The sequence below is a fragment of the Somniosus microcephalus genome, chromosome 12 (assembly GCF_052327205.1).
Source record: "Somniosus microcephalus isolate GS21.2 chromosome 12, FLI_Smic_1.0, whole genome shotgun sequence".
Taxonomy (NCBI): Eukaryota; Metazoa; Chordata; class Chondrichthyes; order Squaliformes; family Somniosidae; genus Somniosus; species Somniosus microcephalus.
In genome coordinates, this window is record NC_140998.1 from 104,997,748 (window position 1) to 105,016,024 (window position 18,277).

An 18,277-nucleotide genomic window follows, 5' to 3' on the forward strand; every position below is an offset into this window, starting at 1 on the left:
TTCTCCTCTACATTTGGATGACGAAACGCAGATTGGGTGACCGCTTTGCGAAACACCTCCATTCAGTCCGTAAGGGGGACCCCGAGCTTCCGGTCGCCTGTCACTTTAATTCACAGCTCCACTCCCACTCAGACCTCACCGTCCTCGGCCTCTTGCATTGTTCCACTGAAGCTCAGTGTAAGCTTGAGAAACAGCACCTCATCTTTCGATTAGGCACTTTACAGCCTTCTAGACTCAACATAGAGTTCAACAATTTCAGATCATAACCTCAACCCCTATCCTATATATATTTTTTATCCACACCTTTTGTTTGTGTCTTTTCTTCTCTCTGTAGTGTATGTACCTTTAAGAGAGAACTACTTTTACAGCTCCTGTATACTGTAGTACCGGCAGTGACCACACCTGTATATAAGCCTTGAGCATGCCTCTGTACTGTTAGTCTTTAGACTACCCTCCTCCAATAAACACCTGTTGATTGTTAATTTACAGCCTCCGTCTAGTTATTGGAAAACATCATACTTTAAGAATCACGGATTCAACAGTGGCGATGAGGTCGATTCGAATCTACCTGCAACTCTGCATTTCCCTTCAAGGATTCGCTCCGGGAGGACGGTGGAAGAAAGTCGAGGCCAGAAGCACGGGCGTCGACCACGAGCAACTGCCCAGTCATCCGGCAGAGAGTGAACATCGCAGGGGAGGCTGTTGAGAGCTGGGCTTGGTTCTCCAGCCACGACGATCCAGCAACAGACTGTCAACAGGTACAGGGCAGACCCTTCCCGGACAGTGGCGGCTGGAGCCGACCGACGGCACAGAAAAGGCCGAGCAGCGTCGACAGGGTAAGAGAGAGGGTGAAGCGCACAGGGCGCAGCCGGGGGTTGAAGACCGAGCGGCGTTGACGGAAAACAAAAAGAGAGAGAGGGTAAAGCACAGCCGGGGTTCAGGACCGAGCGGCGGCAACGAGAGAGGCGCACAGGAGAACGCGCAGAGCGCAGCCAGGGCTCAAGGGCTGAACAGCGTCTGCGGGGGAAAGAAAGGAAGCGCGGGAAATGCCATTTCAGAAGCCGCAGCGGAGAAGAAGGGCGAGCGCGGGAAGAAAGGAAAGTGCGGGAGACGCCATTTTGTGCCAGCAGAGAAGAAGGGAGAGCGCGGGAGACGCCATTTTAGACAGTTAAATCACACCCAGGGATGCCGAAGAGTGGCAGTATCACTGCGTTCGACAGTGAAGTCGAAGATTGGGCGACATATGTGGAACGCATTGAGGTGTACTGCAAGGCGAATGAAGTGCCAGATGCTAGGAAAGCACTGGTTTTGTTAAATTCCATGGGTGCAAAACTTATGGCTTACTGCGAAACCTAATAACCCCAGAGAAGCCAGTGGATAAGAATTTCGAAAGCATAGTGGAAATCCTACAGGACCACTTAAACCCCACACCGCTGCTGATAGCAGAAAGATTTAAGTTCCACAAAAGGAACCAGCATAAAGACGAAAGTAATGCTGAGTACTTAATGGAACTGCGCAAGCTATCGAAACACTGCCAGTTTGGAACGGGACTAGCAGATACGTTAAGGGACAAGTTTGTGTGTTGGCTTCAAAGTGAAGGAACCCAGAAACGGCTTCTATCAGAAAAGGACCTTGCGCTGGACAAGGCTTTCAGCATGGCAGTATCACACGAAGCAGCCGCACGGGGCGCTGCAGAGATACAACGGAGACCGCAAGAATATGGCACCAATGAAATGTCATATGGAGCAGGGAAGTGTTATCGCTGCGGCAGAACAACACACGACCAGAAGGATTGTTGGTTCAAGGACCAAGTGTGCAGACAGTGTGGAAAAGCAGGACACATAGCAAGAGTCTGCAGGTCAGGGAAGAAAACCAACAGCAAGAAATCTCCACAGGAGAAGTACAAAAAGGTACATAAGGTGATGGACAGTAGTTCAGATGAACAGAAAAGTGATACAGACTCCGGAAGCAAGGAGCTGGGTTGTCTGAAACTACATAAGGTAATCAAAATGGAGGATCACCAGACTATCTGGGTCACGCTCAAGATAGACGGAGTCCAAGTGAAAATGAAATTGGACACAGGATCAGCCCTAACAGTCATAAACCAAAGGGACTACAAGCGGCTATTCTCACATGTACCCTTGAAAGCTACAGAGATTGTCTTGAAGACGTACACGGGGCAAAAAGTCTACCCCAAAGGAAAAATAAGGGTGAACGTGATATACAAAGGCCAGGAAATACCCAAAATGGACCTATATGTATTGCCAGATGGAGGACCACCACTACTAGGACGTGAATGGATCCGGAAGACACAATTAGATTGGCATTCCATACAGGCACTGAAGGTTGAGGCCAAAAACGATGACGACGTCACACCTGGACGACTGTCAAAAATGCTAACTGACGCACAAGAAGTGTTCCAGGAGGGACTCGGAACATTAAAAGGCATAACAGCGACGATTAAAATAAAGGAAAATGCAAGCCCAAAGTTTTTTAAGGCCAGACCGGTGCCTTATGCGATCCGATCAGCCGTCGAAGCAGAGCTGGAAGGTTTGGAACATTCAGGAGTACTGTCCAAAGTGGACTGGAGCGAGTGGGCTACACCTATCATTCCTGTAATGAAGAGGTCGTTGAGTAATATGCCTGGGGAACCAAAGAAGGTCTGCATCTGTGGGAATTTTAAGGTGACAGTGAACCCAGTCCTTCACACGGTACAATATCCACTTCCACGGATTGAGGATATTTTCGCCTCGCTATCTGGAGGTAAACGCTTCACCAAGATTGATCTGGCCCAGGCGTACCTGCAAATGGAGGTAGAAGAAGCCTCAAAACAATTCCTCACGATCAACACTCATAAAGGTCTCTACCAATACAACCGGCTCGTGTTCGGGGTAGCATCGGCTCCGGCTATTTGGCAAAGGGCAAGGGATCAAGTCCTGCAAGGGATTCCAGGGACCCAGTGTTATTTGGATGACATCCTGGCACGGGCGAAAATGACAGTGATCACCTCGCCAACCTGGAGAAGGTGCTCACTAGATTAAAGGAATATGGGCTACGAGCTAATCACCACAAGTGCGAGTTTTTCCAGAAGCAAATCTCGTATTGTGGCCACGTTATTGATGAAGAGGGGTTACATAAGTCCCCTGAAAAGATTGAGGCAGTAGTCAAGGCTCCAGCACCGGAAAATGTGTCACAACTGAGGTCGTTCCTTGGGCTGGTGAACTACTACCATAAGTTCTTACCAAATTTGTCTACAGTATTACACCCACTGAATACCCTACTGCAAACGGGGGTACCATGGAAGTGGAATGACGAATGTAAACGAGCTTTCCAGAAGTGCAAAGAATTGATCACATCAAAAGAGGTGTTGGCCCATTTCAACCCAGCACTACCAATTCGGTTGGCGTGTGATGCATCACCCTATGGTATTGGAGCGGTGCTGTCGCACAAATTCCCAGACGGGTTGGAGAGGCCAGTAGCCTTTGCGTCTCGGTCACTAACCTCAGCCGAGCGCAACTACGCCCAGATTGATGGGGAGTCCCTCAGCCTAGTATGGGGAGTAAAAAAATTTAACCACTATCTGCATGGGCAGAAGTTCACCTTGCTGACTGACCACCAACCACTTGTCTCCATCTTTAATCCAAAGAAGGGCGTTCCGGTGATGACTGCACAACGGCTACAAAGATGGTCCCTTTTTCTAGGGGCGAACCAATATGAAATAGAGTATAAGGGCACGAAACAGCATGGAAACGCTGATGGGCTATCACGCCTGCCACTGCCTACGGTGGAGGAAGCACCAGCAGTGGACCCTATAGAAATATTTTATTCGTTGATAATTGAACGATTGCCAGTAACTAACGCGGATATAGAGAAGGAGACCCGCAATGATCCGACACTGTCTCGGGTATATGATTTGACGGTGAAGGGATGGCCAACACATGGCGACTCACTGTTGCCAGCATTCTCATCCAGAAGAGAACAGCTGTCAGTATGCCAGGGGACAGTGATGTGTGGATCCCGAGTGGTAATTCCACCCAAGTTAAGGGAGAGAGTGCTCAATGAGCTTCACGAAGGCCATCTGGGAGGGGTGAAAATGAAAAGCCTTGCTAGGGCTTATGTGTGGTGGCTGGGGATCGATCAACAAATCGAGGACCTAACCAAGAGCTGCTCAGGATGCCAGAAGGTCCAAAATGCACCACCACATGCCCCTCTACACCCATGGGAGTGGCCCTCCTCTCCATGGCAACGGGTGCATATTGATTTTGCTGGTCCATTCATGGACTCAATGTTCTTAATAGCAGTGGATGCGCACTCGAAATGGCCTGAGGTGATCAAAATGTCCTCCACCACTACAGAGAAAACGATTGCAGTCCTACGGACCATATTTGCCAGGAATGGCTTGCCAGAGCAGATTTGCTCTGATAACGGACCACAGTTTGTGTCCGAAGAGTTTCGGAAATTTATGAGAAGGAATGGGGTAAGGCATTACACATCCGCCCCGTATCATCCAGCCAGAAATGGATTGGCTGAGAGGTTCGTACAAACCTTTAAAAAGGCGATAAGGGCCCTGTGCGAGGATGAAATTCCACTACAGCGTAAGGTGGACAATTTCCTGTTAGCCTACAGAAATGCGACACATGCAGTTACCAACCAGACCCCAGCCATGATGTTCTTTAACCGAAGGTTGAGATCTCGTCTGGATTTGCTCAGACCAAATGTGCAAAGAAAAATTGAGGATAAGCAATTCCAGCACATCAATGAGAAGCTGACAAGGAGCTTCAATGTAGGACAACCAGTCTTGGTCCGCGACTACCGAACAGAGAAATGGCAACCCGGAACGATATGCACACGGCAGGGGCCACTAATGTACACAGTGGATGTCGGGGAGAACATTGTGAGACGCCACATCGACCAGATCCTAGCGTCACAGGAACGAATCAACCCCATGTCTCGCGTACCTGGGGATGAACCCGACATACCGGTAGCATCTACCCCAGAAACAGTAGCAGTGGCAACTGATGAACTAACCGACGAAAGGGAGCCAGAATCGCCTCCGCACCAAGAACAAGAACCTCAGGAAAGGCGCTATCCAGAAAGGATCAGGAAGCCGCCCCAAAGACTGAATCTATAAATGGACTATTTCAGTTTAATGTGCATGTTAAAGTGTTAACTGTTATTTGAATGTTATGGGTACTGTTAATCTAAAAGGGGACGAATTGTAGTGTATGTACCTTTAAGAGAGAACTACTTTTACAGCTCCTGTATACTGTAGTACCGGCAGTGACCACACCTGTATATAAGCCTTGAGCATGCCTCTGTACTGTTAGTCTTTAGACTACCCTCCTCCAGTAAACACCTGTTGATTGTTAATTTACAGCCTCCGTCTAGTTATTGGAAAACATCATACTTTAAGAATCACGGAATCAACACTCTCCCACATGGCAACTGTCTTTCATTCTTCCAACGCAATTTACACTTCATCTAGAGCCATCCTTTGGTTCTTAACCTGTCCCATTAACCATTCCTTTTGCCTTGAATATCTCTTAATGTCTCTTAACTTCTCCTGCCTTTTATCCTATCACATACCTCCCCTTTTGTTCTTTCAACTCCCCCCCCCCTTTCCCAGTCCCTACACTTGTTTAAAAATCGGTTCTATTTGCTGCTTTTTTCCAGTTCTGACGAAAGGTCATCGACCTGAAACGTTAACTCTGTTTCTCTCTTCACAGATGCTGCCTGACCTGCTAAGTATCTCCAGCGGTTTCTGTTTTTATTTGCAGATTTCCAGCATCTGCAGTATTTTCTTTTTGTAGTTATAACGTGAATGCTCCCTTAAGTTTGTTCAAAATCGAATTATTTATTTAATAATCAAAACCACCTTGATTTTATTGACAGGGATGTAACATCCTTGAAACACATTTCTGTTTACAGTACTTTAGAAGATAGTTGGTGATATGATGCTACTTCCTTCACTCTGCAGTGTCAATCTGTCAGCATAGCCAAAGCAAATACAACGGCGGGCCTTACTTGGGCGAGTTCGTTTCATAATTCGCCCATTTTAAATGATTTTCAATTAAATGCCACGTGTGCAGGTTGCAAAGCCATGGGGAGATTGAATGAGTATGTTACTTTTTTGCTGTCCTTCCTAACATCCTCCCTGTTGCAGCGGATCTGCTGTGACTGGCTACACCGCGCGGCCTTGTCTACATGCTGTGCGAGAATTCCTCAATGGCGGCGGGGCCTGCCCACTCCAAGCCCTCAACCCTGGCGCCTCCCACTCGCAAACTTGGCACGTCGCCTCCGGTAGACAACAGCACGTCGTCTGCTCCCTTCAATTTGAGCCGGCGCGCCACTGCAGGCGGTACACGGTCTAATCTTAACAGCGCTGGTGCAGGAAGGTCAGGTTTAGGCGGACAGAGGGAGGTGTCCCATTCCAGAGGCTCGAGTGTTTCTCTCACCTTAAATCATCTGTGATACAGAAAGTATTAACACTGCGAGTCAGAGGCGGATATAGCTAGATTAGGCAGTGAGCTCAAGAAAGCTTGCAAGCTCACTGGTTAAAAGTTACTTCAAACTGCTGGTTCATTCGAAAACTAGCAATCCTGGATCCCCTGGTAGGCTTCGATTTATGCTTCAACAAGATGCTTTCAGACTTTGAGAAACTAGCGAGGGAGTGCATTGTACCTCGCTTAAATGAACACGGTTATTATTACATTGACAATTTTTTGGGAAGTGCTGTCGGAGATTGTATTTATGAAGAAGTTCGTAAATTGCATTCTGTTGGAGATTTACGGGATGGACAGTTGGCTGGTCAGAGAACTGGTTACTCCAAAAGACACCTGCGGGGTGATACGATCGCTTGGGTCAGAGGAGTTAAGGACAGATGTAATGCAATAGATTTCCTTCTTTCATTAATAGATAAACTTATAATTCTTTGTGGCGGAAAACTCGGACATCGCATAAAAGACAGGTCCCAGGTAAGTTATCTGGTTACATAGTGTTATGTATTTTCCAGTTTGTATGAATTTGGTTCACTAAATTTAAGATCACTCAGCCTAATGACATTAAACGGTATACAGTTCTAATCCGCTTGTTGAATTAAGACAAATATTTCAAGTACTTTCAGCATATTTTTTTGCTGATTGTTTTGAGAAGTTGTCAACATATGTGGTATATAGTTTGTTATCTAAGAGTTTAAAATATATTGTGTAGAGAAATGGCATGATAGCCCTCATCTTTTCCTTAAGAGTTCTTTATAGCCTTACTACTTTTCACATCTATATGAAAACGATTTAAGAACACAAGAAATAGGAGCAAGAGTAGGCCATTTGCTCCTTCAAGCCTGTTCTGCCATTCAATAAGATCATGGCTGATCTACCTCAACTCCACCTTCCTGCATTATCTCCATATCCCTTGATTCCCTTTAGTATCCAAAAATCTATTGCTCTCTGTTTTGAATATACTCTGTGACTCAGCATCTACAGCCTTCTGGAGTAGATAATTCCAAAGATTCATAAGTGAAGAAATTTCACCTCATCTCAGTCCTAAATGGCTGACCCCTTATTCTGAGACTGTGACCCCCCTAGTTCTAGACTCCCCAGCCAGGAGAAACATCCTCCCAGTATCTACCCTGTCAAGCCCCTTAAGAATTTTATACATTTCAATGAGATCACCTCTCATTCTTCTAAATTCTAGGGAATATAGGCCTAGTCTACTCAATCTCATAGGACAATACCCTCACCCCAGGAATCAATCTAGTGAACCTTCATTGCACTCTCTAAGGCAAATATCCTTCCTTAGATAAGGAGACCAAAACTATACATAGCACTCCAGGTATGGTTTCACCAAGGCCCTATATAATTGCAGTAAGACTTCTCTTACTCTTATTCTGCCAATCCCTTTGTTATACAGGCTAACATAATTTGCTTTCCTAATTGCTTGCTGTACCTGCATGTTAACTTTCTGTTATTTGTGTACAAGGACACCCTAGTTCAAAATTCAAATTTAGTAAAATACAAACTTAGACAAAAGCAAAATACTGCAGATGCTGGAAATCTGAAATAAAAACAGAAAATGCTGGAAATACTCAGCAAGTCAGGCAGCATCTGTGGAAAGAGAAACAGAGTTTCATTTCAGGCCGATAACCTTTCGTTCTAAGACAAACTTAGGATTGATATCAGGCAGTGCTTCACACAGTGTGATTACTGCATGGAATGGACTTCTGGATAGAATAGCAGAGGTGAAAACCATGCAAGAAACAATTGGATGCTGCAGTGGTGAAATTTTAAGGTCTTTCTGGATGGATAAGTTAAGATCGGTCGAAATCCTTCCACATCTTCAAAATCATAAAATGGTACCAGCACTGAAGGATGCCATTCAGCCGGTCAAGCCCATGCCGGCTCTCTACAAGAGCACTTCAGCTAGTCCCACTCCCCCGCCCTTTCCCCGTAGCCCTGCCACTTTTTTCTTTCAAGTACTTATCCAATTCCCTTATGAAGGCCATGATTGAGTCTGCCTCCACCGTCCTCTCTCAGGCAGTGCATTCCAGATCCTAACCACTCGCTGCGTTTATATAAAAAAAAAGTTTTCCCTCATGTCACCTTAAATCTGTGTCCTCTGGTTCTCGACCCTTCCGCCAATGGGAACAGTTTCTCTCTATCTACTCTGTCTGGACCCATCATGATTTTTAATACCTCTAAGGAGAACAACCCCAGCTTCTCTAGTCTATCCATGTAACTGAAGTCCCTCATCCCTGGAATCATTCCTGTAAATCTTTTCTGCACCCTCTCTAAGGTCTTCACGTCCTTCCTAAAGTGCGGCCCCCAGAATTGGACACAATACTCCAGTTGAGGCTGTAACCAGTGTTTTATAAAGGTTCATCATAACTTCCTTGCATTTGTACTTTATGCCTCTATTTATGAAGCCCAATATCCTGTATTTTTTTTAACCGCTTTCTCAATCTGCCCTGCCACCTTCAGTGATTTGTGCACATATACCCCCAGGTCTCTCTGTTCATGCACCCACTTTAGGATTGTACCCTTTAGTTTATATTGTCTCTCCTCGTTCTTCCTACCAAAATATATCACTTCACACTTTGTGTTAAATTTCATCTGCCACGTGTCCGCCCATTTCACCAGCCTGTCTATGTCTTCCTGAAGTCTATCACTCTCCTCCTCACTGTTCACTATACTTCCAAGTTTTATGCCATCTGCTAATTTTGAAATTGTGCCCTGTACTCCCAAGTCCAAGTCATTAATATATATCAAGAAAAACAGTGGTCCTAGTACCTACCCCTGGGGAACACCACTGTATACCTTCCTCCAGTCCGTAAAACAACCGTTCACCACTACTCTGTTTCCTGTCACTTAGCCAATTTCGTATCCATGCTGCCACTGTCCCTTTTATTCCATGGGCTTCGACTTTGCTGGCAAGCGTATTATGTGGCACTTTATCAATCGCCTTTTGTAAAACCATATACACCATGTCAACTGCATTGCCCTCATTAACCCTTTCTGTTACCTCATCAAAAAATTCAATCAAGTTAATTCAACACAATTTGCCTTTAACAAATCCGTGCTGGCTTTCCTTAATTAACCCACACTTGTCCAAGTGACTGTTAACTTTGTCCCTGATTATCGTTTCTGAAAGCTTCCCCACTACTGAGGTTAAACTGACTGGGCTGTAGTTGCTGGGTTTATCCTTACACTCTTTTTTGAACAAGGGTGTAACATTTGCAATTCTCCAGTCCTCTGGCATCGCCCCCGTATCTAAGGAGGATTGAAAGATTAAGGCCAGTACTTCTGCGATTTCCTTCTTAACCGCCCTCAGCATCCTAGGATGCATCCCATCCTGTCCTGGTGACTTATCAACTTTAAGTACAGCCAGCCTTTCTAGTACCTCCTCTTTTTATCAATTTTTATCTCGTCCAGTATCTCCACTACCTCCTCTTTCACTATGACTTTGGCAGCATCTTCCTTGGTGAAGACAGATGCAAAGTACTCATTTAGTACCTCTGCCTCCATGCGTAGATCTCCTTTTTGGTCCCTAATCAGCCAAGCCCCTCCTCTTACTACCTCTATTATTTATATGCCTATAGAAGACTTCTGAATTCCCTTTTATGTTAGCTGCCAATCTATTCTCATACTCTCTCTTTGCCCCTCTTATTTTCTTTTTCACTTCCCCTCTGAACTTTCTATATTCAGCCTGATTCTCACTTGTATTCTCAACCTGACATCTGTCATATGTGCTCTTTTTCTGCTTCATCTTACTCTCTATCTCTTTCGTCATCCAGAGAGCTCTGACTTTAATTGCCTTACCTTTCCCCCTCGTGGGAATGTACCTCGACTGTACCCGAACTGTTTCCTCTTTAAAGGCAGCCCATTGTTCCATTACAGTTTTGCCTGCCAATCTTTGATTCCAATTTACCTGGGCCATATCTGTTCTCATCCCACTGAAATTAGCCTTCCTCCAATTTAGTATTTTTACTCTAGATTGCTCCCTGTCCTTTTCCAGAGCTAATCTAAACCTTATGATACTATGATCACTGTTCCCTAAATGTTGCCCTACTGACACTTGCTCCACTTGACCCACCTCATTCCCCAGAACCAGATCCAGCAATGCCTCCTTCCTCATTGGGCTGGAAACATACTGATCAAGAAAGTTCTCCTGAACACACTTCAGAAATTCTTCCCCCTCTCTGCCCTTTACACTATTACTATCCTAGTCTATATTAGGATCTGTAATTATCTTGTGATCTTTTGTATGTTGCAGAGAATCTGATTTTTAAAAATACATTACTTGTTTGGATTGTGTCCTTTAAAATCAGCTTTTCCTCAATAAGAGCAGGGGAGAGGGATTAACTGGATTGCTCTTTGAAAGAGCCAGCGCAGACGCGATGGGTCGAATTGCCTCTTTCTGTGCTGTACTATTCTATGATTTCTAATTCAAGGACTTTAAGTTCAGATCCCATCTTGCCTTCTGTTCTGTGGTGTATTTAAGCATGCGTGTCTTATGCTGCCTAATGGTGCATAATCCTAAAGTATGGGGTAACATGGTTTCAACAACCTGGTTTCTGTTGAGGGGAGGCTTTGCCTCTGTAAATGGCCACACAAATAACCTCTTTGATCAATTTTGGATGTGACGACACAGTAAGTTTGGGTGGCTTCAACGCAGATGAGTCCTTGATACAAAACTACACAAAATTATCACTCACTGGCAGTCTCGGTACATTTGAGAATAGTATCTGCAGTTCAGTTCCAGGCAGAGAGTACAGTACGTACATTGCTGAATTTATGCATAGACATGCGCGCAACCCTGTCCCTAGTGTTTCAATATTTTAATATTTAGAAAAGGAAGAGTTCCTGCTCTCAAGTATTTAAGGTCAGGTAGACCCAGAAAGTACCCAGAGCATCCATAGACCTGCTGAGCACTATGTAAACCAGATTTTAAATTGTACTGGAGTTGTACTCTATATGGTACCATACCCAAGCGGTTTGCGACTCCTTCCTCCCGGGTGTGCTCCTCCACTTTGCTTCGATGTCAGTTTGAAGCCTGACTCCAGATTTAGACTGCAAGGTTGGTGTCACTGCCAAGTGGAAATAATTTTGCACTGATGCTTTACTTGAAATGTAAATGCATTCACAGAGAGTCTACAGGATGTGTTATTGTCAATGGGATATTTGCATCATTGGTTCTGAAGCGCCGGTACAATTCAGGCGGTGGTAATCCCATCTTTACCTGCCGGATTCGCTAAGATTGGCCTCAAGGAAGACCTAGTGAGGAAATAAAGGGTCTTCCTGGATGTGGCCTTAGCGGATCTGGCAGATTTGCATTAGACACAAGACCCACACTTTGGAAAGTGGTAGCACAAACACCCCACTGACACTAACATAAATGCAGCTTTAGAGTCTTTATCCGAGGCTTCCTTTAGGGCAGTGCACTGTCTGTTTTAAGTCCGAGTGCTGTACAATCTGAGGTGCTGTCTTTTGGATGAGACATTAGCCCCCTCGGGTGGATGTAAAAGATCCCATGGCTCTATTTTGAAGAATAGCAGGGGAGTTCTCCCCGGTGTTCTGGCCAATATCGGGAAAAAATGATTATCTGGTCATTATCACATTGTTGTTTGTGGGATCTTGCTGTGTGCTCCTTCTGTGCTGTACTATATGAAATTGGCTGTTGCGTTTCCTACATTACAAGAGTGGCACTTTGGGACATCCTGAGGTTGTGAAAGGCACTATATAAATGCAAGTCTTTTTTCTTTTAAAATCTGCAGGAGACAAGAAAAGTATTAAAACTCAAATAATACAGCAGCAAATGTCCAGTAAACTCAACCAAAAGCAAAATACAGCAGATGCTGGGAATCTGAGGGGAAAAAAAACAAACAGAAAATGCTGGAAATACTCAGCAATTGGCTACTTCAGTAAACTCCATTGACACCTGATTTAGCCAGTTAGTAATTACGTGCCAATTCGCTGACTTAAATTGTTTAACAATGTAATATTTTTTTTTTTTTGCATTTTCCAAGCTTATTTCAAGAATATTTAATTCTTTAAGCAATTTATTAAGACTGTCTACGTGACTAATGTGTAAGAGGTGTATGCAGCTTGCATGTAATGGCTGCAGGAAGTCTGAAACCCCCAGAGAGGAAACTAAAGTACTTAATCACTTGGTGGGTGCATATATATTGCAAGTGTAGATGCAAAACTTGCAGTGTAAATTCGGAGTCAGAATCTGACTGGGCTCCTGAGAGATACGGTGTGAAGCTCCCTGGGAGGTTTAAGAAAGGAGTCGCACACCACTTTAGTTTGACACCAGTTGGAGTGTAAATCCAATGAGGGGTCAAAGCTCAATTGCAAAGTGCCCGGGGATCTGTAACAATGCTTGCTTTCTCCTTGGTAGGATGTTTCAATTCCAGACAGACGAGCCAGGTAGTATAAACGGGGCACTGTGTGGCTGGAACCTATTCGGCAGCCGTAGACATCTCAAGCTGTCCTGCTATAAATATGCTTTTAACAAGGATGTAGCATCAAAGGTGACTGAAGACAACGTTCCAATTTCAGCTAACTACAGGGGCGAGATGATTTCACATTGTTTAACAACGGGTGATGCCCTTCTTACAAGGCCAATTTTACTGGGCATCAATTTTTTGGTGTAGTCTTCATCTATCTGAATCTTTAATAACTGGATTTTCTCACCTATAAGCAATCACGACATCCTCAAAACTCATCTTGGGCTTATTCCTTAAACTGTAAACAAGTGTTGTGTTATATAGCTATCATCCTGAACAGATGCAAAAAACACATAATACAGATTTTAAGCAGTATTTTAATTTCCAGACTAAATGTCAGGCTTCTGAAGAAAGCACTCTTCAATTTTTGATAGTGAAGTGTTTGGGGTAGAACAGCTTCAGTCTTTACACTGTATTTTTAAGTAAGTTTTAATTTCTTTAAAATGGCATAGGTTTACAAACTGGGATGCCTGCATTCAAAGGGATCTGCAAGGTCATCAGATTTCTGTTCATGTACCATACAATTTCTGTATTTGTTGACTTACTAGCACAGGATTTTTGTTACTGTACACTAAACATTTTTTTGCAGTGATAGCACAATTTTCCTTTGCATGGCTGATGCTGTCTTCCAAAAACTAGGACAGGAGGTCCCGAGAACTACATCGACAGGAGTGAGCAATATTTGTACGGGGCCAGATAAATAGTGTAGTTTTAAGTCTGCGCATAAATTCTAGAGTTTGTTACAGAAAGTTGTTCTCATAAATTGTAATCCTAAAGTATGGGGTAACATGAAATTTAGAAATGAATATTAATGGACATTCTATATAAAATTTTAAAAGCCCATTTCAGGAATATTAAATATATACATAAATCATAAAAGCAAATAATATAGCAATATCCATAAAATCCAACCGCATAAATGCATTTAGGACTTATTAAATCACATTTTTAAATTACATTTGTTTTTTGCTACATATGTCAAATCATGCAGTTTGTTTATATATCCAGAGTATTTGGATCTGATGGTATGTTTACAAATTGAACTGCGAACAAAAGTAAAAAGCTTATTTTGCAAACAAAAGTAAAAAGCTTATTTTGACCCTATGTCTGAATAGAAGTACAGTATTGCATACCCATTATTTTTCCACACAACATGCACTATGTAAATCTAACACCCTGAAAATATAGGAATGAATTGGTTGCTCAGGTTTCTGAATGTGTCCCCCCCACCCCATGCCTTTATCTCCTCTTCATGAAGTAAAACCATAGTCCTGATGATTCTCTGCTAATGTTAAAATGATTGAAGTTTAAGAAATTTCCTCATCTGTTCTGTGAACCATTTGAAAACTTTATAAATTTGGCTTGTGCAGCTGGCATATAGTAATGGTGTAAAACAACCTACTCTTGGTGTTCTTAACATGTATCTAAATTCTATTCTGCTGAGTTTGCACCCAGATTACACTGTATAGTTTGCTGAAACTACTTGGCTTAATTGCAAAGTGTATCTTTGGTAATAGAACTGTTAAACCCTGTTTGAGTCTGACTAATCCGACTTCTGCCGTTCTCACGGCACTAGCCAAAGTCACAAACGATATTTTCTGAGACTGTAGTGTATTATTCCTCCTTGTCGTCCTCAAACTTTCTACAGGGACTAACAAATCTAGAGCCCCCTGGATGTCAAGGGACATACAGGGTAGGATAAAGAAAAAAGGGAGGCGTATGACGGATACCGAGGGCTAAATACTCCAGAATCTTTAGAGGAGTACAGAAAGTGCAGGGGTGCAATTTAAAAAAGGATATTAGGAAAGTAAAGAGCGAGCATGAAAAATTCTTGGCAAGTAAAATCAAGGAAAACCCAAAGATGTTTTATAAATATATTAAGAGTAAGAGGATAACTAAAGAAAGGGTAGGACCTATTAGAGATCATGAGGGTAATCTGTGTGTCGAGGCGGGAGACGTCGGTAGGGTTCTTAATGAATACTTTACGTCTGTTTTCACAAACGAGAGGGGCAAAGCAGACATTGCTATCGGGGGAGGAGTGTGAAATATTAGATGAAATAAACATAGTTAGAGAAGAAGTATTCATGGGTTTAGCAGCTTTAAAAGTGGATAAATCCCCAGGCCCAGATGAAATGTATCCCAGGCTGTTAAGCGAAGCAAAAGAGGAAATAGCAGAGGTCCTGACCATCATTTTTCAATCCTCTCTGGCTTCAGGTGTGGTACTGGAGGACTGCTAATGTGGTACCCTTGTTTAAAAAGAGAGAAAAGGATAGACCGAGTAATTACAGGCCAGTCAGCCTAACCTCGGTGGTGGGAAAATTATTGGAAAGAATTCTGAAGGACAAGATAAATCTTCATTTAGAAAGACACGGATTAATCAAGGATAGTCAGCACGGATTTGTTAAGAGAAGGTCGTGTCTGACAAACTTGATTGAATTTTTTGAGGAGGTAACAAGGAGGGTAGATGAGGGTAGTGCATTTGATGTAGTTTATATGGACTTTAGCAAGGTTTTTGATAAGGTTCCACACGGCAGACTGGTCATGAAGTTAAAAGCCCATGGGATCCAGAGCAAAGTGTCAAGTTGGATTCAAAACTGGCTCGGAGGCAGGAAGCAGAGGGTAATGGTTGATGGGTGTTTTTGTGACTGGAAGGCTGTTTCCAGTGGGGTTCCGCAGGGCTCAGTACTAGGTTCCTTGCTTTTTGTAGTATATATCAATGATCTAGACTTGAATATAGGGGGTATGATTAAGAAGTTTGCAGATGATACTAAAATTGGCTGTGTGGTTGATACTGAAGAAGGAAGCTGTAGACTGCAGGAAGATATCAATAAATTGGTCAGGTGGGCAGAACAGTGGCAAATGGAATTCAAGCCGGAGATGTGCGAGGTAATGCATTTGGGGAGGGCTAACAAGGAAAGGGAATACACGTTAAATGGTAGGACACTGAATAGTGTAGAGGAACAAAGGGACCTTGGCGTGCATGTCCACAGATCCCTGAAGGTAGCAGGCCAGGTAGATAAGGTGGTTAAGAAGGCATACGGAATGCTTGCCTTTCTTAGCCGTGGCATAGAATACAAGAGCAGGGGGGTTATGCTTCAACTGTATAAAACACTAGTTAGGCCTCAGCTAGAGTACTGTGTGCAGTTCTAGTCACCACATTACAGGAAAGTTGTGATTGCACTAGAGAGGGTACAGAGGAGATTTACAAGGATGTTGCCGGTGTAGTGTATGTACCCGTTTACCTTTAAGGGAACTATTGAATGTAACCGTTCGCCTTTAAGAGCACTATTTTAGGTGTGGCACTATTTGTTGGCTCATGTATACTGTAATACCGATAGTGACCACACCAGTATATAAGGGTTGTGATACGTTAACTAGGGCAGATTCGCCCGAACCTCTGAATAGTAAAGACCTGTTTTATTTGTTAATCTTGGAGTCTGTGTATTATTTGCAATACAACCCACAGACTTAACAATGGCGACGAGGACGATCGTACCCTGCGGCAACAGTACTTCCTAAGCTACTAAGGAGCGTCGAAGTGAGGCAACCGCCTTCGTCGTGCTGCTGGAAGAACACACGAGGCTGCAGCAACAGACAGGAAGCAGACTAGCAACGAAAGTTCATCAGCAACAGGCACAACTACCCTTTTACCACGGTGCGGAGTGCGTCGATCAACTAACAAAAGAAAGCAACCGGCGACCGCAACGACTGTGAGTAGGGGAACGTGTGGAAAATATCCGGAGGATAAGGGCAGTGACCACCACGGTCGAGGGGGTGAAAAAGGCCGGACAGCGACCGGGATCACAAGGCGCGGTGGCGATAAATAAATAAATAACTAAATAACCCGCGAAGAATCAGCCGCAGCCAGGGAGGAAAGGGCCGGACTGCGGGAGGTCGGGGAGAGGCGTGTGAATCCGCTGAGCGAGAGCCCGAGAGGGAGCGAGCAAGAGCCGCGCGAGCGGGTGAGCCAGAGCCCGAGAGGGAGCGAGCAAGAGCCGCTTCGAGCGGGAGGCGCTTCGCGAGCCAGCGATCGCATCCACTGATAAGGGCCAGGCCGCTTTGAAGTGAGGGGCGCAGCCGGGCCATCGATCGCAATCCCTGATAAGGGCCGCACTCGGGTTGGTAGGGCAGAGTCGGCAGACACTGAAGGCGCGAGAGCCGCGGTGAACAGCGCGGGCCATCGATCGCGGCGGAGATAAGGGCCGCACTCGGGCTGAAAGACAGCATCGGGGGTCGGGTGAAGACCGCCAAGCGCGGGAAAACCGCCATTGAAGTGGGCGGGGAGAGCGAGAAGCGCGGGAAAGCCGCCATTTTTCGCGGGGAAACCGCTGGGGAAGAAGACAGAAGCGGTAAACCGCCATCTTAGAAAATTAATAAGAATTTTCAGAAATGCTGGTGTGTTCTCAAGAAGAGAGGAAAAATAAGAATAAGTAAAGCAATACTTGTGTTGTTCTCAAGAAGAGAAGAAGATGCCTAAGCGAGGAAATATTAATGATTTTAATGCTGAAATAGAAGACTGGGCCACGTATGTGGAACGCATAGAAATATATTGCATAGCCAACGAAATTGAGGATGACGACAAGGCAATAACTTTGTTAAATTCGATGGGAGCAAAAACATACGGGCTCTTGAAACATCTAATAGCACCAGTTAAACCAGTGGACCAGACCTTCGAAGAGATCGTAGCAGTGCTGAAGGATCACTTGAACCCCACACCGTTGATGCTGGCTGAACGATTTAAATTTTACGCAAGAACCCAGAGGAAAGATGAAAGCAATGCGGAATACTTAGTCGAACTGCGTAAGCTAGCGAAATACTGCCAGTTTGGAGGGAATTTGACAGAGGCGCTGCGGGACAAGTTCGTATGCGGCTTGGCCAAAGAAGGAACGCAGAAGCGACTTCTGGAAGAAAACGACCTCACACTGGACAGGGCTGTCCTCATAGCTTCATCGCACGAAGCCGCAGCGAAAGGAACGGCGGGAATGCAGCTAAAGGCGGCGGCACTCGGGGTGGACCAAATTACTGCAAGCACTTCCAAATGCTACCGTTGTGGAAAGACAACGCACGACCAGAATCAGTGCTGGTTTAAGAACCAAGAGTGCAGGAAATGTGGCAAACTGGGTCACATCGCGAGGGTATGCAGGTCCGGAAAGAAGACCAACAAGCAAAGGAAGCCACCACCACAAGAAAAGTACAACAAGGTACATCAGGTGGCTGAAAAGAGTTCAGACGAACAAAATTCGGACTCAGACCCAAACAGCCAGGAGCTGGATA

General features: G+C 44.5%; 1 protein-coding gene across 2 annotated transcripts in view; it reads left to right on the top strand.

Moving 5' to 3' along the window:
* The window catches only part of egln3 (egl-9 family hypoxia-inducible factor 3), a 71,965-nt gene that overhangs the window by 21,562 nt on the left and 32,126 nt on the right, over positions 1–18,277 (top strand). The window contains exon 1 of one of the 2 annotated variants that reach the window (XM_086003380.1): positions 6,497–6,974. The exons of the other annotated variant lie outside the window; for it this stretch is intronic. Coding sequence (XP_085859506.1) covers positions 6,639–6,974 — 336 coding nt within the window. The 5' untranslated portion in view covers positions 6,497–6,638. Of the gene's footprint in view, positions 1–6,496; positions 6,975–18,277 lie in introns of those variants that run through there. 2 annotated transcript variants of the gene reach the window in all.